The following is a 26472-nucleotide window of genomic DNA, read 5'->3' on the forward strand; positions in this document are numbered from 1 at the left end:
CATGAAAATAAAGAAAACTCTTTGAATGAATTGTCCAAACTTTTGGTCTGTACTGTATATTAAAATAGAAACCAGTAAATTGCAATAATATTTCACAATCAATAAATGCGGTCTTGGTGATTTTAATAGACCGGAGTCCAGATTTTTCAATGGTAGTACATCTTCAATACAATACAATACACCAATTTTACCAAGCATCACAAGAGCTACTGTTATGATACTACCAACATCTACAGGCTGCTCTCAATTTACAGAATGCACATATTGATAGGGGTCAAGACAGAAAGAGCGACGTCGAAAAGAGAGAGCTCCACTAAAAGCCTCTTCTTCAATTCATGGACCCTGTCCAGAACTTGCCCTTCTAACAAGATCAAGTCCACTGCTCATAGATTCCATTACCCTCTTCTCAATTAAATTACATCTACATTTGTGCAGGTTAAGGACTGCCAAGACTGCGACATCATCGGACGGAAAGAGATCCTGGCATTCGCCCTCCCTGACACGGGAGTGAGTACAAACAAGCCAAGAACACGAGAGAGTAGAGGAGAGCAAGAGATAGAGAGAGGAGGGGGAAAAGAAGAGAATAGAAAATCAATAGAGCAGGAAAGCAGGGATGAAGATTGAAGGGTGGAACAGAAGGAGAGTGAGGGTGAATGCGAGACCACCGCCGTCTCAGATGCGACTGACTGGCAATCGCTGAGAGCATATCGATGAAAGTCGGCAGGGAGAGGTTCAGTAGAGGTGACCCAGCGGCAGTGAGCGTCTCTGGGGATGCACAGAATCAGTCTGCCCTGTCAGATGGGTCTGAAACTAGAGGTTATTGAGGCCTGTCTCCCATCAGGAATTCCTGTTGCATCATTCAAGTGTGTGTATGTGTGCGGGCATCTCTGTGCTGCGACACTAAAGCAATGAGGTGAAATGCTTGGAGGCCAAAGTCTATGACTGCCAGGATCAGTGTTTGGAATAACGACGTTTAAAAGAACGGCGTTAGGTAACGACGTTATTTTTTCATTAACGGGGTAATCTAACTAATTACTTTTCCCGTCGTTACAACGCCGTTAACGTTACTGAACATCAAACGCACCCCTGGCTCACACAGCGAGTGAGCAGGTGGGTTAATAACGAGATAAGCGATTATGATTGGCTAAGGCAGAGTCATGTGTTTCATGGTAGCCAATCAGAGCCAGTGTTTTTACACACACGCGCTAGCAGCGGCAAACACACACAGTCACACACACGCAACAGCTACACAGAGATTCGCAGCAGCAGAAGAAATGGCGAGTCAGGAGCAATCCGATGAAACGTTGGCATTTTCAAGGTGGAGATATAAGCACTACTTCAAATTCATTGTAGTCAAAGGCAAGAACGTGCATGTAATGTGTACATGTAATGTGTGACACACGCATCCACAAAGCTAGTGGCCAAAAACACTTTTCTTACAAAGAGTGCAGGATAAAACTCTTGCTGTCTGTTGACGTGCAATAAATCTCGAAAGTTATGTACGAACACCTGTCTGTTCTACTTATTTCAACTGACTTGTGAAAACTGCTAAAAAAAAAAAATTCTTTGACATATAGCAACTTTTTTTTTTTTTTTAACAGTAACGCAAATAGTTACTTTCCCTGGTAACGAGTTACTTTTATTATAGAGTAATTCAGTTACTAACTCAGTTACTTTTTGGAACAAGAAGTGAGTAACTATAACTAATTACTTTTTTAAAGTAACGTTCCCAACAGTGGCCAGGATACAGCACAGTATCTTAAAGTGGAGCTACATATTTGTTGATTTGAATTAAGAAATGCTATGAAATCTCTGTGGAGGACAAATGAAATGTACTTGTTATTAAAAAAGGACATTAAATGGTTTATGGAAATATTCCTAGATGTGCAGTATGTTAACATTCAGTGCTCATATCTGCTGCCTGTTCACCTTCAAACTTTTCAAACTTTTCAAAAGGTTTAACAAGCCAAGATTAGTTTGCACTCACACACTTTCTGAGAAATTTGACCCTGGACCATAAAACCAGTCTTAAGTGTCAATTTTTCAAAATTGAGATTTATACATCACCTGAAAGATGAATAAATAAACTTGTTAGGACAGGACAACATTTGGAATCTGAGGGTGCAAAAAATCTAAATACTGAGAAAATCGCCTTTGAATTGCTCCAAATGAATATGCAATGCATATTATCAAAAACTAAATTTTGATAAATTTATGGGAAATTTACAAAATATCTTCATAGAACATGATCTTTACTTAATATACTATTGATTTTTTGGCATAAAAGGAAAATCTATCATTTTGACCCATACAATGTATTTTTATTATTATACCCTCATGCAACATAGAACTGGTTTTGTGGTCCAGGGTCACAAATCTTAAATTGCAAATATATTAAAAATAATTAATTTGAAAAATAATTAAAAATAATTCAACTTCCTTACATTAAAATTTTAATTCTGCATCTTGTGTGCAAACTCAAGTCAAATTCAGGAACTGAATTGTTGACACAAATTTAAATTCAACTCTGCAAATTTAAATAAACTAATAAATATTGTTCATTAATATTAAAATAAATAAACATTATCAATGCTATTAACGTCAGATGTACTGTATATGCTGGTTTTATCAAAACCTGCTTTAGGAGGCAGAAATTGAGACAGTGCTGGAAACATTTAAGAAGTTTCGTGACCTACATTCGCCATCCTGCACGCCTACTTCCAAAGCAGTACTAATGAATATTTCCCTTTGAGTGAGCAAATAGAAAACATAATCCCACTCTCATTTCCTCAGAATATCACTGCACTGAAGTTTTATAATGTTTGCCATCAAAAAAAGGGAGTAATTTTATCTTTGCTTTTCATTGTACAGTACATGTATGAAGGGGCGTCAGACTGGGGGTAAAACCAGTACTGATTACCAGGGCCCCAAAGGAAGAGAGGGCCCTTGAAAAATCTGGAATATATTTTGCATTATATGCATAGATCATGTGCAACACCCCTGCATGTATGTCTCAAGTTGAATGTCTCAGTCAACCTTCAGCCACTGTATTAAGAAAGCACCTAATAGGCAGACGTAAAGCACTAGAAGTTAACTGCAAATAAATTTTATAAATATAATAACAAATGTAAGGAAATAAAAAACTGTGTTCAGTCAAGACTGCAAAATTACAATTGTGAATTGGCAAACCACCTACAGTATTATTAAATTCTGACTATTTAAACTGATTGATTGATTGATTGTACAGTAACTATAACATGAAATGAGTATGAAATTTGTTTTGACACTAGATATAGCCAGTGATTTAGCAGTTCTATTCAAGTGTAAACTATGACTGTTCTTTTAGCTAGTATCGAAGAGTAACAAAAGCTGTTATCAGTGCCAATTAATCAGCAAGAACGATAAATCTTTTGACCTCTAGTGTGTACCATGACCGTCAAGCTTACCGGAATCCCCCAAGGCTCAATCTCAGGTCCTCTTCATTTTCCAGCACTGCTGCAGTCCTCATTCTGCTCTATCAGCTGGATCAAAGGGGGCTGGTGGAGAAGATTACCTGGTAAAGGGTCTCTTTTGCAGGCCCAGGAACAGCTGGCAGATGGGGGTCCTGCAGGCATCTCTGGCGTCATGCTGATGGCAGAAATGGGGAATAGGATGGACACAGATGATGAGATGGTGTCCACAAGGCTGTTACTGATAGTCCGCTCACAAATGAAGCACATCTGAGAACCCTAAGGGCAGAAGAGCAAGGATGCAAGAAAGTCACATCATACATTTGATGATGCTCAATATTATGTTTAGACCAGTATCATATGGATAGATATATTTGCAACACGCCTGTTCCAGATGACATACTGGACAATTTCAGACTAACAATGGTGTTTTATGGGAGAAGTGCTGTGCCGTTGAGACAGAAGATATGGAATGGAATGAAATACTAACAGCCCAGGGCTAGTTGTCACACTTTTTACTACAGAGAAAACTTCTCAGGGTGGATTAATTTTTGAAAGTAATTTTATATAAATGCATAAACCTTAAACACTTGGTTACAGAAGGCCAGCGAACTTAACTGTTCCACCGTTAATTCCATTATTCATAAAAATACTGATCTTTTGAGGGAATATGTCAGTTATTGAGGCAAGATGTCTTTTTTTTATTTGAATAAGTGTTAAAACAAATAGACCACTTCCCATATAAAAAAAAATATATATATATATATATATATATATATATATATATATATATATATATAACATCCCTAAATAAGATTTTGTCAATCCTCATGTTGTTTTTCACACATACACACACACACACACACACACACACAATGGTTTTTATACTGTACAAACCGTATATTCTATCGGCCTTCACCAGCCCTACACCTAAACCTAACCGTCACAGGAAACTGTGCATTTTTACTTTCTCAAAAAAATTCATTCTGTATGATTTATAAGCGTTTTGAAAAATGGGGACATGGGTTATGTCCTCATAAGTCACCCTCTCCTTGTAATACCTGTGTCATACCCATGTCATTATACAGAGTTGTGTCCTGATATGTCACAAAAACAAGTGCACACACACACACACACACACACACACACGCAATAAACATGGGGTCCAACAAAACTATGGTGAACTATCTTGTTAATTGTTTTTTTCAATTTGTGCAAAGTTTTATGCTATTCAGTCTCTTCCACAATATTGAATTAGTTTTAAAACACAAAACTACCATTAATCTTAAAAAATGAAAATTTAACACTATGGAATTGCAATCTGCATATTTAAGCATCCAGACCTGACATAACATACAACAAAAAAACAATTAATGAAACTATATATATATATATATATATATATATATATATATATATATATATATATATATATATATATATATATATATATATATATATATATATAGTGCATTTTATGCATACTGCATTCCAAGCAGAGGTAGTAAGGTAGTATATCATTTCAAACAAACCCAATGTCCTATACCTCAGGCAGCATTCAAAGTGTCAGCAGTCACACATGGCACCTCATCACCTCCAGCTGTCTCCCTTGACACTCTTTCCTTGGGCAGGAGACAATTTAAAGCAAATCGATAGGCTAGCTTTCTCCCCTGTAGCATGGGAGGCAGGTTAGCGATTTCCCTGCTTTTCCCTGTCTTACCTCATTGCCATTTTCTATTTCCATTCCATTTTCAGCTAAATGCCGTTTGGCCTGCATTAAGCCCTGAACACAGCCGTCACTAATTCAGCACACAAAGAGCGCTGGAGATTGGTTGAGTGGGCTTATAGCTTGGGTGGAACGCAAATGGATTTAATACCATTCCATGAGCTTACCTGTTGGGCAGCATTTTAAGTCCTCAAAGCCTGTTCTGCATCCCTAAAGCAGGTTTGCTGGGGATTATTTGACATTAACATTTAAAATGAATTGGGAAAGGTCCATGAAATATTTATTCATTCATTCATTCATTCATTCATGTTATTTTCCAACTATGAATTATATTGTCAACATATTTTTAAAAAAAAAATGTACATAAATGTCAGAATGTTTTAGTAGTTTCCTAATTTAGATTTAGAGTCCTGGATTGGTTTCAAACTTTTGGATCAACTAGTTTATTATGTAAAAATGAATTTTGCAAGTATATTTGTTGCTTATTTTTACATTAAAAGCTGTCAAGAGCAGTTTTGCCATGCTATGCATTTAAATGCAGCCCTCAATCCTTCCAAATCCATGATAAACTGAATAGTTTAAAGTCTGCTCGAACAGTTTCAGTTTATGTTTTCATTTGCATGATGTATTTTTTGTGTTTGTCAAGAGCTGTATTGCTTCATTAAAACATAATGAATTGATATTCACTAAGAGCAAAATGTGGTTTCTACATGGTTTTAGCAGGCACAAAACTATTTGTGTAAGCAGATAACACTTTTTCCATCTTGTTTGTCTTGTTGTATCAGTCTCCAATCTTGAAAATTATTATTATTATTATTTTTTTTTTACTGACAAGCAACCGAATTACATGCTGAATGATACAAGTACACTTGGGGATGGTGGTACTGTATAGCAGTTAATACTCTGGGCTGATAGCACAAATATTTCAGATTTGGTCCCTCAATGACAGACCCATGAACTAGGAAAGTTAAAATAACTGTACGCCCTTGAATAAGGCACTTAACCCCAAGGATGCATTACATTAGGCTTTGATGTCTTTGCAATTCAAGAACCCAATTTCACATTGAATGAAAATTGACAGAAGTAACAATGCAACATCTCCACTCAACTGAATAACTGTCTTCCCATAAGGCATTATTGTGGTTCGGCACTACAGTATGTTGGGGAAGGGGTTATTTATTATCAGTTTAAACTGCTTTGTTAAAAAAAAAACATGCTTAAGAAATGAGAAGAAATGCTCAAAATAAGCATTTAATAAATTGCTCTTAGACTGCATGCATCTTTGGGGATATATTCCAGATATTCCAGTGATGTTCAAATTGATTCAGATTAGTAGAATAAATGCCTACTAAAACACACACACACACACACACACACACACACACACACACACACAATGCAAATCAGTGCAAATAGGTTTTTATAGAAACAATGCATACTTGTAGCACTATTCACACTAGGAAAAATCTGTCTATCTTGTAGGCTATACAAGCCTTGATTTTAATCCAGATTTTTTTTTCCTAAAAATCAAACGTATTAGAAAATGTCTCAGGTTGCGAATGTAACCATGGTTCCCTGATTAGGGAACGAGACACTGTGTCCTCTAGGGGTTGCTATGGGGAACACCTCGTCGTGACATGTGTCTGAAGCATACATTGAAAAAACACCAACTTGTTGACTGTCACTACCGGCGTGACTATAAACAGGCACCGGGAGAACACATCATTCACTTCTTCATCTGAAGCTTGCGTCTGAAGCATGGCAGGAAGCTAGAAGACACAGTGTCTCATTCCCTACTCAGGGAACCATGGTTACATTCGTAAACTGAGACATTCCCTTTCAAGGGAACTTCGAACTGTGTCCTCTAGGGCTCGCTATGGGGAACAGTATACCCACGTCGCCATGCTGAGGGGAGTGCAGGCCAGAATCATGACGAACACTAAGTACCAACTCTACCATTTCCATGGGAGTTGCCCCTGGGACATTTAAACGGCTGTCTGTGACAATACCCCTTACAGTCAAAGGCCTAAGCTACATACCCAACTTAATTGTTAGGGCCTCGGCCCAGGGTAGAGCTGAAGGCTTGGAATCAGGAAAGATTTCTTTAAAGGGATATGGCTTGGATATGGGAAGAACCTAGCATTTTATACTAAGTCTTGCCTGTCACACAGGGGCTACCGCTAGCTTTCGCATAAGCTTGCTGAAGGAGCTGTCTCAACAGATCTCTAGTAGCAACACCCTGTTTAGATAGGTATCTTAGGATACATAGGTGGAGTGGTGCCCAAGATGAAAAGGGCTTTTACTAACTCAAGAAAGGGAATGAAGAAACTGCACGAAGCCCTCACCATATAGTATTTTAGAAAGAACGCAGAATACTAGCGTGCGAACTTACCACAGTGTGGAGACACTACCACCAGCAAATTAAATACACATAAGTATATACAGAAAGGGTTACATACATACTGCGCTGGAGCCCCTGTTAGTCCGGACCATCAGTAAGGTGGTTGCTATGAACATCGAACAAGTCAAAAACATATAAGTCCAGCATAGGAGACTGTTATGCGAGAGGTTTCCACCTAACCTCGATCTGGTGGAGAGTTGGTGGAAGGGGAGGATAAAAGCAGAATTTAAAAATCCCTAAAGTGAACGAGTAGACACCTCGATATCGCTCTGATTCAGAAGAGAATGCTGCCTCGTCTGGATCCCTTAGGATCTGCTTACCTCCTAGTGACCCACGATTCCTCTTACCCCTGCCTGGAGGTGGGGGAGGAGACAAGTCGTGACACTAGCCTTCTTTGTCCATCTTTGACACTCAGATCGAGACAGGCCAGGACCCCTATGTTGTTCGGGCTCAGACCTGGACCTTATTGGAACGAAGGATCTGAAAGCAGCGGAGCGCTCCTTCGTCTCCCTGAACTTCTTGATCACCGCCTCAACGGAAATACCGAAAATTTCAAAAGGCGAAACTTGAGCTTCAAGAATATATATATATATATACAAAGCAGTATATAGTTACTGTAACAGATACTCATTGTGTTAAATGTCCATGGTCGGAAATGCTTACCTCCACTTGACCACTCATTCAGCAGAGAAGTATAATATGTAATTCAAGCCTCAGACAGAAGAACATTCAATGACTCCAAAAGGTAGAAAATATTTCCACAGTGTAACACTAGCTGGCCATTTAAGTTTAAGTATAAAAGCTCCTCAGGTACAAAAACAAAATATCTGTGAAAATTATACTATAAAGTGGAACATATTTGCACTGCCTGACAAAGTCACAAGACACTGCTTAGTTTGACAATGTGAAAAGAAAACCCACCATATGTGCTCTCCAACTGAAAACTTGGCGCAGAACCTTGAATCCCCAAAGCAGCCTCAACATTGAACGTTAAATGAAAATTCTACTGTGACAAAGAAAATATAACATTAATCATTCGGATGCTTGAACATAGCAAGCTGAGAATCAAATATTAGTTGTTTATATACATAGTTTAGCATAAGCTTTCCATTGCGCTGTGTTTACTCTGCAATGTCCCTCATCTGAATGCATGTGATAAATTCTGAATGCCATGCTAATGCTATTATGCATGCATGCTTCATGAATACTACATCTGGGGCTGTCATGTTTCTGCTTTCTACATGCTTACACTGATACTGATAAGTGATTCAGCTTAACAATGTCTCTTTAATGCAACAGATGCAACACAGCAATACATTTTCCACAAGGCCAACAGTGGTGTGGCACAGAGAATATTGGGAAGGAGATGCAGGTGTCATGGATGAGCAAACAGTTGCAGTTGTATTCCCATCTTTCTTCCAGTTGCTGAGACAACTTTGATGTTGCAGTCAAGATGCAGATTATGTCATGGTCTGTGTCCTCACATAACATACTGTCCCAGTGACAGTTTTGTGCCTTACAAGTCCATTTACTTACTATTCAGGAATGAATATTCATACTGTTTTGCATTTTGCAGGTAATGAAATTGGACCTGGTTGTTCAAACAGTGTAGTCAATAAATCTGCATCAGATATTTCAGGCCATGCAAAAGATTGAAATCAGCTATTGTTGTATTTTTTAAATGGAATTAATAACTTTATTCAGCAAGGATGCATTACATTGAAGGTAATGACTTTTACATTGTTACAAATGATTTAAAAAGAAAATGCTTTTGTTTTATTCAACTTTCTATTGATAAAATAATATGGTAAAACATGTATTGTTCCCATATAAATATCAAGCAGTACCACTGTGTTAAACATTAATAACAATAAGAAATATGTCTTGAGAAGCAAATCATCATATGACACTGAAGACTGTAAATTATGCTGAAAATCCAGCTTTGCATAACAAGAATAAGTTACATTTTTAAATATATTCAAATAGAAAACTGTCACACGCCTTAGGACTGTTTGTGTGTGTGTGTGTGTGTGTGTGTGTGTTTTCATCCCCCATGTGCTCTGTGTGACCCAGTTTTCCTTCTGTCTGATTGTCATTTGGTTCAGGTGTGTCTTGTTAATTATCCTCATTTATCAATGTATTTAAGTTGCGTTCAGTCTTCGACATCCCTATATATTCATTCTGCCTATATTTACCCTCTTGTGGTTTATTAAAGACTATTTGCATTCATCTTCTTCATGAGTTTATCTTACCGTAGCATGACAAACAGTTATTTTAAATTGTAATTATATTTCATAAAATTACCGTTTTTTTAAATAAATGCAGTTTCAAAAATGTAAATCTCCATGACAGCCCAGACATTTTAATGTTTATATAAATATTAAAAGTTTATATGAGTAATTTATTAAATATAAAGGTTAACAACTAATTTAATGTTATTATTATTTTTTTATATCTTTAAGTTATTTTGGCTGTTTCAACATTTTCTATAAGAAACAGAGAAACAGAGACAACCATAATATTGTCTCTGTTTCTGTAAATACATCTGAGAGGTACTACGTTCAGCATAGAGCTCAGCTTTGTCACGTACTGTAGGTAAGTAAACCATAAAAAATATTACATCTCATTTTAGTATGTATTGACAGTATGAAAGCACTCGATTCACCTATGATGAGCTTTTTCCAAGTGACGCAGAAACAACTCTTTTCACTTATCATCAACCCTTAACCTCCCGGTGAAAGTTTTTTCCACAAACACAATTTAAGTACAATTAAGTTGTATTTCCTTCAATAAATCATTTAACCCATGCCAAACGTTACTATGAATATTTCAGAAGAAGTTATAACCCCATCACATCCTTGAGTTAGCCACTCATGAATGCCCTTGGTCTATAACCCAGAGCATTTAATTCAAATTCAATGTGGAATTTAAAAAGGGAAAATAATAAAAATAAAACAGACTTAAACATTTCCTGACTCCGCTTTTATAGTGCCATTTCTTCCCAATATATGTGTTTTGTAATCGTTCAAAGAAGCGTGTGTAATGATAAATGAGTGTGCTCCGATCCCAGGTCAGGAAGCTGTGCCTAGCTATTCTGTTTATTCAAATTATTTGCCTAATGATTTTCCCAGAACAGAAACAGAAGAACAGCAGTCGCCTACCACATGTATTCACTGCCCCATGGACAGGCATGCATGCATGAGGGTGCAAAGGTTTATTCTCAAAAATATCAAGAGCCTTCGCTTCTTCAGTTTGGTTATTAAAGCTATTCAAATCAAGGTTTTCTGTAAGGACTTCGTTTTCATTATCACCATCAGTTGGCTTCAGTACAACTTGTTGACCTTCATTTTGAGAGAGGAAATTTATTACAATTTGTATTTAAAAAATGCGTCAAAGCACATGATTTTTTCCTCCCATGTTTTCTGTTAAGGTATTAAGATAACACACAAAACTAAAATGTGAAATATTCATGCATATATATGTGTGTGTGTGTGTGTGTGTGTGTGTGCATGTTTTTGTGACATATCAGGACACAACTTTGTTGTGGAGAGGATGACTTATGAGGACATAACCCATGTCCCCCGTTTTTTTTCCTGTGAGGGTTAAGGTTAGGTGTAGGGTTGGTGTGGGGCCATAGAATATACAGTTTCTACAGTATAAAAACCATTACACCTATGGGATGTCCCCACTTTTGTGTGTGTGTGTGTGTGTTTCTATTGTCACACCAGGTAGTATATTATCATATAAATTAATTGGTTAATTAAGAAATTAGTTAACATGTTAAAAACATCAATCAAATCATTGTGCTCAACAGAAATTGTTACTAATAAATGGTACAAAATTACAAGATATAAAGATTTGACAACAACATTGTTGAATTTACTGAATTTACTTTTTTACCCAGCAGCTATAACAAAAATATGATTAATTTAGGAGGCAGAATCCACACAACTTATTCTAATCTAAGAGTTTCTTAAACACATACCTTCTGACAACTTCCCATGTGACTACAAACCCTTGTCTTCCCCACAATATGCTATTTAAATTCTCCTTATGTAGAATCTCATCAAATTACTATTTATTACCAATTTCATTTCTTTCTTTCTTTCTCTCTTTTCTTTTTCTTTTTTGTCTGGACGCTGCGTATTTATGTGCAAGTATGTCCCTGTATGTGTACAAAATGATTTATTCTGATCATTTCATTCCAATAAACCCAAATCCTCTCAGAATACACAGCGGATTGCTCTTGAAAGCATGGCCGAGAAAAACTGTCTTATTAGTGCAGTTCATTAAAATCATTAATAGTCATGAAATGAGAGTCGCCAGAGTCCAAAAGGCTTAATGCCCTATCCATATTAATTAGGCACTAGCAAATCTGAACTGAAAAAGAAAAAGGATGGAGGATGGGGGGGATGGGGAAAAAAAGGAGAGAAGCTGCACTGACAGCACATGGATTACACTGCGCTAACAACCTCCCTTGCCAGACGCACTCCGTCTCCCCCCACTCCGATTAAAATTCAGTTTAATTAAAATTGATTATATTAAGGGACTCATGTGCTTAATTAACTGCAGTCCATTCTGCTACAACTGACAGAGGCATTGTAGTACACCTGACCGTGGAAAGGTGAGGGCATAAGGAGGAGGGCAGATGGATAGCATCTATAAGCATTGACACATTTTGACTTCTTTCATCTTTGCTTTGAGCCTGTTTTCTCAGAGCAAGACTGAAAGTGACATTTGACTACATATGACGATTCATGCTAGAAACTACTTCACAAGCTGCCAGAGCCAAATATTACAAACAAGTGGAATCAATTCATGTAGTGTGTACAAAACTGAACACATCAGGGGGAAGGAGGGAGTAACAAGTCTAAATTTGTTCACACATTTTGACAGTTTTCATCCAAATATGCATACATCCCTACTAGTACATAATAAAATGAGTAGGACTAAAAGTAGTTTGTCTGAATATGCAGTATTCATGCAACAGTATGTCTAAAAGAACCCCTACTTCTTGTGAAACAGTGACTGGCAATATTGTTAAATATATAAAAAATAAGAAGCCTAAAGGCTTTTATTAGTAGAAATGACAACAAAGCAGAGAAATGTGTTGGTAAAAAATGAGCTTTATGAGCGCAAACAAAACAGTGTCTCTGTTAATAGTTGTTTACTCACAGTTGCCAAAGATTATATGTCTTTTGTCAAAAAGTAACTTTGATCAACAATAGCAGATACCACACCGGTAAAAGTTAAAATGTTTCTTGTTTACAGCTACATACAGTAGTTACTACTGTATGGTTATCACAATGTTAAATATTGTATTTCTGGAGTGATTTGTGTTCCAAACATACACAGAATTCACTCTTGCATTTAAATCACTCCCCAAACTTTTCAGTGGGGTTGTGGGCCTTTGCGACTTTAAAAGGTCACCCAAAAATAAAAATAAGGCTTTGTTTTACTCACCCCTGTGGCATCCTAGGTGTATATGACTTTCTTCTATCAGACGAATCCTGTCGGAGTTATATAAAAAATTGTCTTGGATCTTTCAAGCTGTTTAATGCCACTCAGCGGGTGTTGCATGAAATCAGGCCAAAAGAAGTTAAATAAAAACCGCCCATCCTCCCTTTGGGGGGGTTGTGAATCCTGTGGCGAATCATTGCATTTTTGTAAATGATCCATATCCAAAACACAATAATCACTTTTATGTATCTTGCGCTCACTTTTGTAAAAAAGTGGTCATTACCAAAGAAGGGTAAGAACTTTAAAGAGGTTGATGAAATTTTAAGAGGTCATCTGAAAATGAACCAAGATGTAGATAAGTTTGTATGTTCATCAGAGAAATGAAGGATTACATAACTTGCTCACCAATGGATCCTCTGCAGTGAATGGGTGCCGTCAGAATGAGAGTTCAAACAGCTGATAAAAAAACAAGTATTCCACACCATTCCAGTCCATCAATAAACATCTTGTGAAGTGAAAAGCTGCATGTTTGTAAGAAACAAATCCATCATCAGGCCATTTAACTTTAAACCAATGCTTCTGCCCAAAATACAAATCCATAATAACAATTAGTCCAGTGAAAAAGTCCATTCACTGTTGTCCTCTCACATCAAATCCTCTGACAAATTTATTTAGAACTGTTTTGGATGGATTTCTCTTTTAAACGTTGTTGTTCTGTGCATATTTCTTTCCTTATTCAGACGAGACAATTTTTTTTTTTACTTGGGAAAGCAATATTATGGACAGAGGACTCACATTTTATCTGGAAGCAACTGGATGAGGATAAAAAACGTGTTGATGAATTTGTTTATTACAAACACACATATTTTCATTTCATTACTTGTGGATTATTGTGATGTTTTTATCAGTGTTTCGGACTCTCAATATGACGGCAATCATTCACTACAGATGATCCATAGGTCATGTAATGTTAAATAAAAAATTAAAAAAAATCTGTTCCGAAGAAGAAACAAACTCATCTATAACTTGGATGGCCTGAGGGTAAATACATTTTTAGAAAATTAAAATTTTTGCTTGAATTCATATAATGAGATTTTCTAAACCAGAGTTTCCCAAACTGGGATTCGCAAGTGGACTGCAGAGGGTGTGTGAGCTGATAAAAGCAAATAATTAATTAAATGATAAAAAATTATAGTAACTCCTTAAAAAAAAAAAAAAAAACGTCTAAATAAAATAGCCCTGACCTAACCCTAAAAAGTAAGAAATTGAGAAACTTATTTCAATCAAACCTCTGCAAGGTTATTTACTGAAGTTATAGTTGGGCTATTTTTTTAGAACAGGTAAGTCACATAATTGAAGGGAAAGACTTCAGTGAAACAAAAATAAAAGTCAGTTAGTGCATGACACTAAACAAGAACAATTTGTAGTACTGCAGAAATAGTAAGGCCAGTATGTTAGTGGGATATATCAAATAATATCCTAACCTTCAACAAGATCATTCCTCGTATTAAGAACAATCGACCTCTAGTGGAGCTTACATGAACAACATCTTCTTGCTTTCCCTTGGCAGAGTGAGAACTTATGGGTTCCGGCCAGCAAGATGACAGCGGTACAAACGCTGGATAGATAAGGCTGCGACCTAAGGGCCGGCCGGAGGATGAGATGAATACATTACTCTGACAGCGACGAGGGACCAGGGTCACTACAGTTCGAGATCCAGGGCGCCCTTAACTAAATCTGCGGCATCTGTAACAGGAAGGGCCGAGGGAGAAGAGGGTACGGTGCATGTAAAGAAGCAGAGAGGGAGGGGGTTTGTCCTCCAGAGCCCCCTGTGGCATCTCGCCGCACTCGACCAAGGTCTGCAAAATTGGCCGACGTCCCAAATGCAAGGCCTCTTTACCACAAGGCCCCACTCTATCAAGTCTGCGAATCGAGATGATGTGTGTGAGTGTGTGTGCCAGCCAATGGCATCATTTATCCAGCAGGGCAGACAAAAACAAGCTGCTGCAAGTATTGATGGGCCCTCCTCAGGGCCCTCTGTGGATTGGGGTCGCCGGGTCAGCGGTCGCAAGCAGTCTGGAGGTAAATGGAAACTGGGGGCTGTTAGATGTATGACCGGCCACCGCAGAACAAAGCCCAGGTGTGTGTATGTGTGTGTTTGTATATAAGCAAGCAGCTCCCTTTCTACTATATTGTACCACTCTTTCTCTAACCCTGCCCTTTATAGATAAACGGATTAAGTTCTTGTTTATTGCCAGGATTTTGACCTCACTTACTCTCATAACTTCATTGCACTGCCTTCCCAGTGTAGCGCGATAGCAAGACGGCCGATTCGGAACAAAAGGATTTTGCTGTGAGGCACACGCATGGAGAAGCGCTCCTTTCACATTCGCTCTCAGTGCATCTGAATTGCTGATCAAAGGGGGATGATGGAACTGAACTTGAGCCTTACAGAGACAAGCACATGCTGCCAACATATTTAACACCACATTTTTAAACAGCCAATAGCATTAACTTGATACCCTGACACAAATGAGGCCTTGTCAAAATGCAGACATTCTTGTCTGAAAATGTTTGAAATGGCCATGTAGTCGTATACTGTCAAGATAACAAGAGCATCAACTGTGATACAGTATGTTTTCATATAGGATTACAATGAATATAAAAATGCTTTTATAACTGCAGTAGCACAACTGACAGCATCTCACATCTCTGAAATGCATGGCATTTAAAAAAAATTACAGATTTAAATTTCACACATTCTATCTTAGATATTTTGTTAATTAAAAGTACATATTAAAGAAAATCAATGATGTGGGTGAAAGAGTTGTAAAGATGTCTGCAATTACTTTCTCTGTAAGACAGGACTTGTTTTCACTTTAAAAGTCAATTTGCCGTTCAGCATACATTATGAAAGACATTCTTCAGCGCCATCTGCTGTCGAAGATGACCAAAGAAAAAGATGTCTTTGCACTATATATATACTATATATATATATATAAATATATATATATATTTTTTTTTTTCTTTTTTCTCTTTTGTACATTGCTACTCAAACTGGACAGAATTGCTTGCCTTTGCCATGTGGTTAATCTATGGCCATGAAGTTGATAAAGAATAATGTGTGAATCAAGCTGTTTTCAACGTTTGCACAGCCCACAGCCAACATACACTTTCATCTAACCTAATATGTTACCCCGGCCTAATGTTAAAAGGCATGACATCTTTCTAATGGAAAATTTAGTACTTAGTACTACTGGTTTTCATACTAATCTAAAACAAAACATGTGGCCCCTGTTTGTAAAAGCTTCTAGGCTTAATTGTAAAATACTCATAATTCAAAAGCCAAGCACAAAGTCTTCCAATATGCCTGTCTGTTCTATTTTTAGTAGCATGGAAATTATTACAAATAGTTTCTGCTTTAAAAGCATTAAAACCTAAAACAAAAGAAAAATCTCAGTACTCACAAAGGTTCACAGAAGTTGTGCAGTTATCATGAGATCCTAGTCACTAGTCTACATGAACTGAAGTGGATGCAAATTGGTATTTAATAGATGATTATGTGAGAACCGCAGCATGGTGAATCATTACACCTGTAGAGGGCAAACTGAATTACACCAACATCCTTCCTTAGGCCATAAAATTTCTAATTTTCCATCGTTAGTGTTTGGTGTGCATGCACAACATGCATTGCCTCCAAACAGAGGCACTGAAACCCCTCTCACAAAGTCTGTTTTCACTACACAATGATTTTAAGCAGTAATGCGATCATATATTACATGGGTAACGTTAGAGCTCATATGTTGTTTATCGCAATTATTTCAATGTTAGAAAATTCAGGATATTTTCTTCATTACGAGATGTGTTATGTTTTGCCTCAGTTAACAGATGTTGTGCATTCTGAGGAGCCATTCACACTGACAAAAAAAAAAAAGAAAGAAATTCAAAGATGGAAGTGGACTGAGAAAAATGCAACTCAAATCCATTTTATTCACGACTTGCCTTTTCTCTTTCCAACTGCTGTTCTGAACGTTTCTATAATGTTGTTACCACTGCTCTGCATGAGTTTATTTCACCAAGACTATTCAGAGCAAAGCCTTTATAAATGTGCCTTACTAATTAAAATCAAGTTAAATGGTTTCACTCCCAATGGTGTTCAATGCATTGTTGACTGCTCATTTATGTTGGTGTGAACGGCCCTTATATTTTAGATCCATTCAGTTGTTGTTGGTATGAATTGACTGAGTGTGTGCTAATATAAAATAAATACACATTCAGCAGTGCAATCTTAACACTGAGTAGGGAGATTACCCTAAAGTGGGACACTGCCTAATGTCAAGTGTTTCTAGCTCCACCATAAATACATGAATAACGGTGAAACTCTTAAGTTAGCCAAAGCTCTCAAATATCCAGTCATATGTGGGACCCTAGGCCACAAAACCAGTCATATGTAGCATGGGTATATTTATAGCAATAGCCAAAAAAAAATTTTTTTTTCTTTTGTGTCAAAAATCACTAGGATATTAAGTAAAGATGATGTTCTATGAAGATATTTTGTAAATTTCCTAACGTAAATACATCAAAACCTAATTTTTGATTAGCAATATTAATCGCTAAGAACTTCATTTGCACAACTTTAAAAGAGATTTTTTTTCAATATTTAGATTTTTTGCACCCTCAGATTCCAGACTTTCAAATAGTTGTATCTCGGCCCAATATTGTCCCATCTTATCCTAATACATCAATGGAAAGCTTATTTATGCAGCTTTCAGAAAATTTATTCATCTAAATTTCAAAACATTTACACTTATGACTGGTTTTGTGGTCCAGTGTCACATATGAGTGTGCAGTAATCATCAGGCAAAAAGCACCTTGTGTGAAGACCAAACACATGTAATTAGGACACATCCTGGTTTGGTCCTGATTTTTAAAATGGTATGGGGTGTAGATTTTATGTTTTAGCTACACATCACTTCAACAAGTCTGAAATGCAAAAAAAAAGGGTGGGGGGGTGGGACAAGTACCACAGGCATTTTCACTTTTTATATAATAATACAATTTGTTCACAATTTATAACTGAATAAAGTAAATAAAAGTCACTTTTGTTCATTATTACCAGTAGTGTAGTTTGTAATTTTCTGTTACTTAACCTTGAAATTCTTTGTCCACAAGATGGAGACAACATGCTAAACTTGATCAGCTTCTGCACATGGATGCTGTGCTGGAAAGACATGGGCATCCAAATTGTTCTGTGACTGTAAGTGATGCGCATAACCACACGCAGATACCTAATGAACTTTGAGCATTTTAATTCTAATGCCCTATAGTAACAATCAGTATTCATATTCTTTATACAATGACATATGGTGTTTCACATTAACTAGGCTGTGGCTGCCCGCCATATAGAGTTTCTCATGGTTTGTACATAATAACCTCTCCTAGATGGTTTCTTTATTTGTTTTTAACAGCAGAATTAATATTTATCCATTTATGGAAAAATATCATAGACCTATAAACTGCTGTGCCATGCTGCTCATATTTATCACACAAAAAAATTCCCGCGACCAGAACGGGTTGCTTGTGGTTGGGAATCCAAAACAAGGACTGGTGGGAAGTTGTCCTGCTCCACTTTACAGTTGCTGAGTGAAAGGAGAGTTTTATAATGACAGCACACACATTTACACAACACTTTATTCAAAGGGAAGAGCCGTGTTAGTCAGAAAACAAATTTGGCCCAGATTTGGCATGCATCTGGCACAGCTGGCATTCATCTGGCACTGGCATACAGCATGTGGGCCAAACATGGCCTGGGTTTGGGGTTATCACTCCTTTAAGAGAAGATAAGAGTAAATAAAACATTGAGACATAAAAGTCACTGTATAACAGGAATTACATTGTTTATATGGGATTTAATTTAAAATCAAAGGTTTAAACAACTTCTTGGCGTCCAGAGGTCATTACCATCGACCATGTTGGCAGGTGTATGGTGAAATATGATAATGACCACTTCTCTGACATCATCATGAATGAAGAGGGTGAAACATACAGGTCAACTGCATGCATCGCAATGGCATTAATAATTTATTCTGGCCATGCCCAAGAAAAGACATTAGCTGGTATGCTGACAGTCAGATAGTGTGCCTGATGAAAGAACTGCAGGCCCTCAATAAAAGGTCTTTACAGGTAGATCAAGAAACATGAAGGTACCTAAAAGAACAAATGTAGCCAAACCACAAAAACCACGAAACCACAAAAAATCAGCGTTTGGGCCAATGCCGAGCTCGGAGCCCTATCACTGGACAGCACACCAAATATGCATGCTATTCTTCTTGCTTTATTATCTGCAAGGCAAACTCATTAAACCTGAGTCTGTTTCTATAAACTGGGGCAGTGCCATATTTACAAGGACAGTCTGGCACTTCTGACTCACAGTATGTATGTTTACATTTGTAAAGGATTTGCCACTGATGAACAAGATTCAACATTGATTCAAACACGAGTTTTAAGCAGATCACAAATACAGACATGGTATTATGTTTATACAGTAATGGGTAAAAAGACGTCATTATAATGAGTATTTAAGTCCTACTGGATGCAACAAATGCCTTGTTTGTAATGGGTTGTATTGTTCGGCTTTTTTTTTTATTAAATGTTTAATTGTTTCATGGCAAGGAAAAATATTTATGGCCGGTACATTTTCTCAAGTCACCACCCACTGGCATTTATTTCACAGTGCGGTACAGTACAATATATGGCTATTACTGTCATAGGAATGATAATATAAAATTATTATTATTATTATTATTTTATTCAAATTTTTTTGGCTTCCACTGGTCTGTCTGAGACACTATCACAAGAGAGGGTTGAGTCCACTTTAAATGTCAAGAACAAGTACATTCACCAGGGGCCTGTTTCTATTTTTAAATTCTGTTATGAAAAGGTAGATTAGTCTTATTTGAATGAGAAAAGACTGATTACCCTTTGGTAACTGGTAGTTGGTCAAACTAGTTCTTAAGACAGTCTTAACATGGTGGCTAAGTTTATGCAGCTGGCCCGACTCAGCTCTTTTCTTTTACTTTGCACACTGAATCTGTGTTGGAGCTCTTCATTTTGAACTCTCAAAGTGCACTTTTTTGAATTTAACTTTAAAATGTTAAAGTTTTTTCCTGGGGGGGGCATGCCCCCAGACCCCGCCAAGAGGCATCATAGACGACGCACCACAGTTTCAACAAAGTCCTGTGGAAACATTGGACATTGGAGTTGTATACAGTTTATGTACTACATACATTAAAAAAAAGAAAAGAAAAAAAAAGGACACACCTCCATAAAAGACACATGATGACAGGGTCAAAGACTGATTTGCTTCAGAAAGTATGCTAGCATATATAGACAACAGACTTTATTACACTTATCCTTTTTCTCTCTCTCTCTTAAAAAACTAATTCCTAATTGAAGCATTCTAAGACTTATGCGATATTCACTCACAGGTAAGATACAGAAATATATGAAACGTCTTATTTTTCTAATGTTCACTTCTGAGTCTCGTTTAGACAGACATTGAAAACTGCACTTTGTGCGTTAGATGAGAAAATTCAAATAATTGAACATTTTGATGTGGTCATGAATTCGTCTGACTTATAAAAATAAAACACTTATTTGGAATCATTTAATTTAGCTTTATGTTAATAACAGGCAAGAGCTGTATACAAGAGTGAATATAATCTGTTTTGCATCCATACATTTAATTTGTGAAATGCTGGCATTAATTTGTCATTTCTTTAAAAAATAGTGAAATGTTACAAATAGAGTTTTAGTGTAACACTGAGACTTTGTAAAACTTGACCTTGCCAGTAAACTAGTAGCTCTTGTAAAAAAAATAAATAAAATCTCACCTTCACTGACATTGCTGTACTTCCTCTGGGGTCATTTCCAGTCATGTTTATTTTAGATTAGATTAGGTCCAACTTTATTGTCATTATGCAGAGTTCAAGTACAGAGCTAACAAAATGCAGTTAGCATCTAACCAGAAGTGCAAGAATACAGTGTTTTATATACATAGTGCAGAGTAAGTGAAGCTATGATTTACAGTATGTACAGTGGAGTTGCTATAAACAATATTAAACAGAGTACTGTATGTACAGATTATAAATAGGAGTGCAATGTAGGGTTATATATGCATATAATGAAACTAGCAATGTAAGAACAGTGGTAATAAATACAGTTGAAAACATATTGTGTCAAAGCAACTGAACAACATTAATTAGGAAAACAGTGTGTCAATAATGCAAAATGACAGTTAAAGGCAGTTCATCATTGAATTCAGTGATGTCATCATCTCAATTCTGTTTAAATCAAGTCAACGATATCGCTGGAGATGAAGTGTCCCCAACTAAGCAAGTCAGAGGAGACAGCGGCAAGGAACCGAAACTCCATCGGTGACAGAATGGAGAAAAATCTTTGGGAGAAACCAGGCTCAGTTGGGGGGCCAGTTCTGCTCTGACCAGACGAAACCAGCAGTTCAATTCCAGGTTGCAGCAAAATCAGATTCATCAGTTCATCAGTTCAATCATCTGTTTCCTGTGGTCTTGTCCTGGTGCTCCTCTGAGACAAGGTCTTTACAGGGTTCTGTATCTGGGGCTCTAGTTATCCTGGTCTCCGCTGTCTTTCAGGGCTGTAGAAGTCCTTTCTGGGTGCTGATCCACCATCTGGTCTGGATATGTACTGGATCCGGGTGACTGCAGTGACCCTCTTATCTGGATACAGACTGGATCTGGTGGCTACGGTGACCTTGGAATAAGAGAGAAACGGACTAATATTAGCGTAGATGCCATTCTTCTAATGATGTAGCAAGTACATCGGATGTTATGGGAAGTGTTCCCGGTTCCGGTTTACCTAATTAATGCAGCCTAAAAATCCTTTAACGGATTTGGATATTAGAAGCGTATTAGTGTGTTATGTTTAAACTTCAGGAGTGTGTCTGCCTCCCGAACAATGTTAGGTAGAATATTCCAGAGTTTAGGCGCCCGCAGTTGATTTTGATATTCCAGGTATTATCAAATTTCCTGAGTTTTGAGAATGTAGCGGATGTGGAGGATTATAATGTAACAAGAGCTCGTTCAAATACTGAGGTGTTAAACCATTCAGGGCTTTATACGTTATAAACAAGATTTTAAAATCTATACGATGTTTGATAGGGAGTCAGTGCAGTTTTGACAGAACAGGGCTAATATGGTCGGAAGTCATGGCCTAATGGTTAGAGAGTCGGACTCCCAATCGAAAGGTTGTGAGTTCGAGTCCTGGGCCGGCAGGGATTGTGGGTGGGGGGAGTGCATGTACAGTTCTCTCTCCACCTTCAATACCATGACTGAGGTGCCCTTGAGCAAGGCACCGAACCCCCAACTGCTCCCCGGGCGCCGCAGCATAAATGGCTGCCCACTGCTCCGGGTGTGTGTTCACAGTGTGTGTGTGTGTTCACTGCTCTGTGTGTGTGCACTTCGGATGGGTTAAATGCAGAGCACAAATTCTGAGTATGGGTCACCATACTTGGCTGAATGTCACTTCACTTCACTTCACTTCACTTCATACTTGCTGGTTCTAGTAAGAGCTCTAGCTGCTGCATTTTGGACTAGCTGTAGTTTGTTTATTAAGCGTGCAGAACAACCACCCAATAAAGCATTACAATAATCTAACCTTGAGGTCTTAAACGCATGGGTTAACATTTCTGTATTTGACATTGAGAGCATCGGTCGTAATTTAGATATATTTTTGAGATGGAAAAATGCAGTTTTACAAATACTAGAAATGTGGCTTTCTAAGGAAAGATTGCGATAAAATAGCACACCTAGGTTCCTAACTGATGACGAAGAATTGACAGAGCAGCCATCAAGTCTTAGACAGTGTTCTAGGTTATTACAAGCAGAGTTTTTAGGTCCTATAATTAACACCTCTGTTTTTTCAGAATTTAGCAGTAAGAAATTACTTGTCATCCAGTTTTTTATATCGACTATGCATTTTGTTTATCAAATTGGTATGTTTCACTGGGCCACAAAGAAATATAGAGCTGAGTATCATCAGCATAACAGTGAAAGCTAACACCGTGTTTCCTGATGATATCTTCGAAGGGTAATATGTAAAGCGTGAAGAGTAATGGCACTAGTACTGAGCCTTGAGGTACTCCATACTGCACTTGTGATCGATATGATACCTCTTCATTCACTGCTAGGAACTGATGGCAGTCAACCATAATCAGATGATAAGAGCAGATCATTTGGAACTCTAAGGAAAGCAGTCTTAGTACTATGATACGGTCTAAATCCTGACTGGAAATCCTCACAGATACCATTTTTCTCTAAGAAGGAATATAATTGTGAGAATTTGTATACAATAGTATTGTGTGTACAATAGTTTTCGACTAACATTAAAATACCATTTTGTTGGTTTGATTTGAGAAATATTATGGGAAAAAAGGGGTTTTTACTTTTCTTTTTTTGGAGGAGGGGGGGGGGGGTTCTATGCTGTGAAATGAAACATGTGCTGTGACTTTGTTTTTTTTTGTTTTTTTCATGGCGGGGCCTAAAGAAAAGCAGAGCAATGGCAGATTTTTTTCAATCACAACAAAACAGAGAGAGTATGGATATCCCTCCAAGTAAGTTAATCACTAAAAGTTTAATTGGATAAAGCAAACGAAAAAAAAAACTTGTCTTAGCATCACAGCTTCTTTTTTTTACTGTACAAGTAATAATATACTTTAAATATGATCTAACATGCGTAGACAAGAACTTGAGGTGATATATTTTAATTATTTCTCTTGTTTTAAGATATGTCATCCTCCATTGGTTCTCTGGCTGAGGAGCTTCAGTGTTCAGTATGTCTGGATGTGTTTACTGATCCAGTCAGCACTCCATGTGGACACAACTTCTGTAAGAGCTGCTTGAACCAGTGCTGGGAGAACAGTCAACAGTGCAGATGTCCATTGTGTAAAGAAACATTCAGTAAAAGACCTGACCTCAAGATCAACACAGCTCTTAGGGAGGTTGCACAGCTCTTTCAAAAAAAGTCCAGTTTGAGTAAATCTGAAGTTCTCTGTGACGTCTGTGATGAAAGAAAAAAGAAAGCCCTGAAATCCTGCCTGCTGTGTCAGGCCTCTTACTGTGAAACTCACCTGGAGTTTCATCACAAAATCTATTTAAAGAAACACAAACTGATGGACCCTGTGGAGAATATAAATGACTATATATGCCAGAAACACGAGAGACCTCTGGAGCTGTTCTGTAGAGATGATCAGACACGTGTGTGTGTGTTTTGCACTGACGGAGACCACAAGACTCACAACACTGTTCCTCTAGAGGAGGAGAGTAAAGTGAAGAAGGCAAGATTTACTAACATCAAAACGTATTCCAATAACCTCATTTTAAATTATGCAGCTAGATCTTTTGTCAGAAGATGGAAAATGCTGATTTGATCAAATGTTTCTATGTTTCTGTCTCTCTATAGACTCAGCTAATGAGGACACAGAAAGCCATGCAGCAGAAGATCCAGGACAGAATCGAGAAGATTCAAGGCATTAAATACTTCGCAAAACTCAGAAAAGTGAGCTAAAGATGTTAAATCTTTAATGAATAATGTTTAAGTTTGATACTGTAAATGAAGCCAATTATTTAAAAATATAACTATTTCAGAAAAGCGCAGAGCGAGAGAAAGCAGCCAGTGTTGAGCTCTTCAGTGATCTGATACACTCCATTGAGAGATGTCAGACTGAGCTGCTGGAGATGATGGAGGAGACGAAGAAAGCAGCAGAGAAACAGGATGAAGAGCTCATTCAAGAGCTGCAGCAGGAAATCACTGAGCTAAAGCTGAGAAGCACTGAGCTGGATCATCTCTTACACACTGAGGATCACCTCCAGCTCCTACAGGTCAGTGTCTCTCTGTCTGCTCACATCACAGGACAACACTCACACTCCTCAAGCTGAGGGATTTCTCCTCTCTCCTGCTGTAGATTGATCCATCCCTGTGCAGTCCTCCACACACCAGGAACCGGCCTGAGATCAGAATGAACACTGATGTGAGTGTGGAGACTCTGAGGAGAGCTCTGACTCAGCTGCAGGAAACTCTAGACCAGAAACTCAGTCTAACTGGTAGGTCAATATCAAATACAGAACACATTTCATTAGATGCTCATTTAACTGTACAAAATTACTTCTGAGACAAAACAATAGTTTTTTATACAAAAAATAGAAAATATTTTTATTATTCTTTCACTTCCCAGTATTGAGGAAGATGCAGCAGTATGCAGGTACAATGTGTGATTTTTCATCTTCACATAAATAGTTTAGTGATAATTAACATTTATTCTGCCAAACACTTATGGAGATCTTTGTTCAAATGTATTATCTGATTTCTTTCTCAGTGGATGTGACTCTGGATCCTGACACAGCTTATCCAAAACTCATTCTGTCTAATGATGGAAAACAAGTGAGACATGGAGACATTAAGCACAAACTCCCAGATTACCCAGAGCGGTTTGATAAGTGTGCCTCTGTCCTGGGAAAAGAGGGATTCTTGTCAGGAAGATTTTATTTTGAAGTGCAGGTGAAGGGAAAGAATATGTGGGATTTAGGAGTGGCCAGAGAATCTATTAACAGGAAGAGAAAGATCAGAGTGTGTCCTGAGAATGGATTCTGGACTGTGGCTCTGAGGAATGGTGATGAATATTGGGCTTGTACTGATTCCTATGTCCTTCTGTCTCTGAGAGTGAAGCCACAGAAGGTGGGGGTGTTTGTGGATTATGAGGAGGGTCTTGTCTCCTTCTATGATGTAGAGTCCAGATCTCATATCTACTCTTTCACTGGTCAGTCTTTCACTAATCGACTATATTCATATTTTTGCCCCTTTCCTGACGATACTGGTAAAGATTCAGCACCAATGATCATCTCACCTTTCAACTACAATGGATGAATTTACAACCCAGATAGTGAAATAAACAATGAAAACAAAGCAGTGTAATACATTTTCATCTGAAAGTCGGATATGTTGTATGCAGCTGCTATTAGTAAAATGATAAAATGTTAATATCATAATGTTTTCTATCTGATGTTTTAGCTTTGAAAATCTGTTATTATTGTTATCTGTAAAATTGAACTTTACAGCTCGAATTAACGTTAACGGCAGTAAAACACCATCCTGTATCCCTTTCACACATAGGCTATACTATGATTACAGTAACAGATTATCGATTACTTTTTGTCTTTTGAACCCAAAAACGTTTGATTTGTAAACTACTGCATATTGACGTTTGCATCCTTTTTTCAAAATCATCCATTTTTGTTTTTGTTTTTCTCACATCCCATTAGATTACATGGAGAGGGTTGGGTATATGACCTGCTGGGTCCAGCCACCTGGGGGCAATCATTGTGGGGGCTTCTGTTTTTCTGTGAAAG

At 37.5% G+C, this 26472-nt stretch overlaps 1 protein-coding gene across 1 annotated transcript; it reads left to right on the top strand.

Annotated features, from left to right (window-relative positions):
- The first annotated feature begins 23610 nt into the window (after positions 1 to 23610).
- LOC132117363 (E3 ubiquitin-protein ligase TRIM39-like) lies at positions 23611 to 26240 on the top strand. Its single transcript, XM_059526617.1, has 7 exons — positions 23611 to 23681; positions 23854 to 24404; positions 24530 to 24625; positions 24715 to 24948; positions 25032 to 25170; positions 25302 to 25328; positions 25443 to 26240. Exons 1-7 carry the CDS (start codon positions 23627 to 23629, stop codon positions 25988 to 25990), a joined length of 1650 nt encoding a protein of 549 aa, XP_059382600.1. The 5' UTR covers positions 23611 to 23626; the 3' UTR covers positions 25991 to 26240.
- Positions 26241 to 26472: the final 232 nt, after the last annotated feature.

Source organism: Carassius carassius, chromosome 3 (assembly GCF_963082965.1).
Source record: "Carassius carassius chromosome 3, fCarCar2.1, whole genome shotgun sequence".
NCBI classification, from domain to species: Eukaryota; Metazoa; Chordata; class Actinopteri; order Cypriniformes; family Cyprinidae; genus Carassius; species Carassius carassius.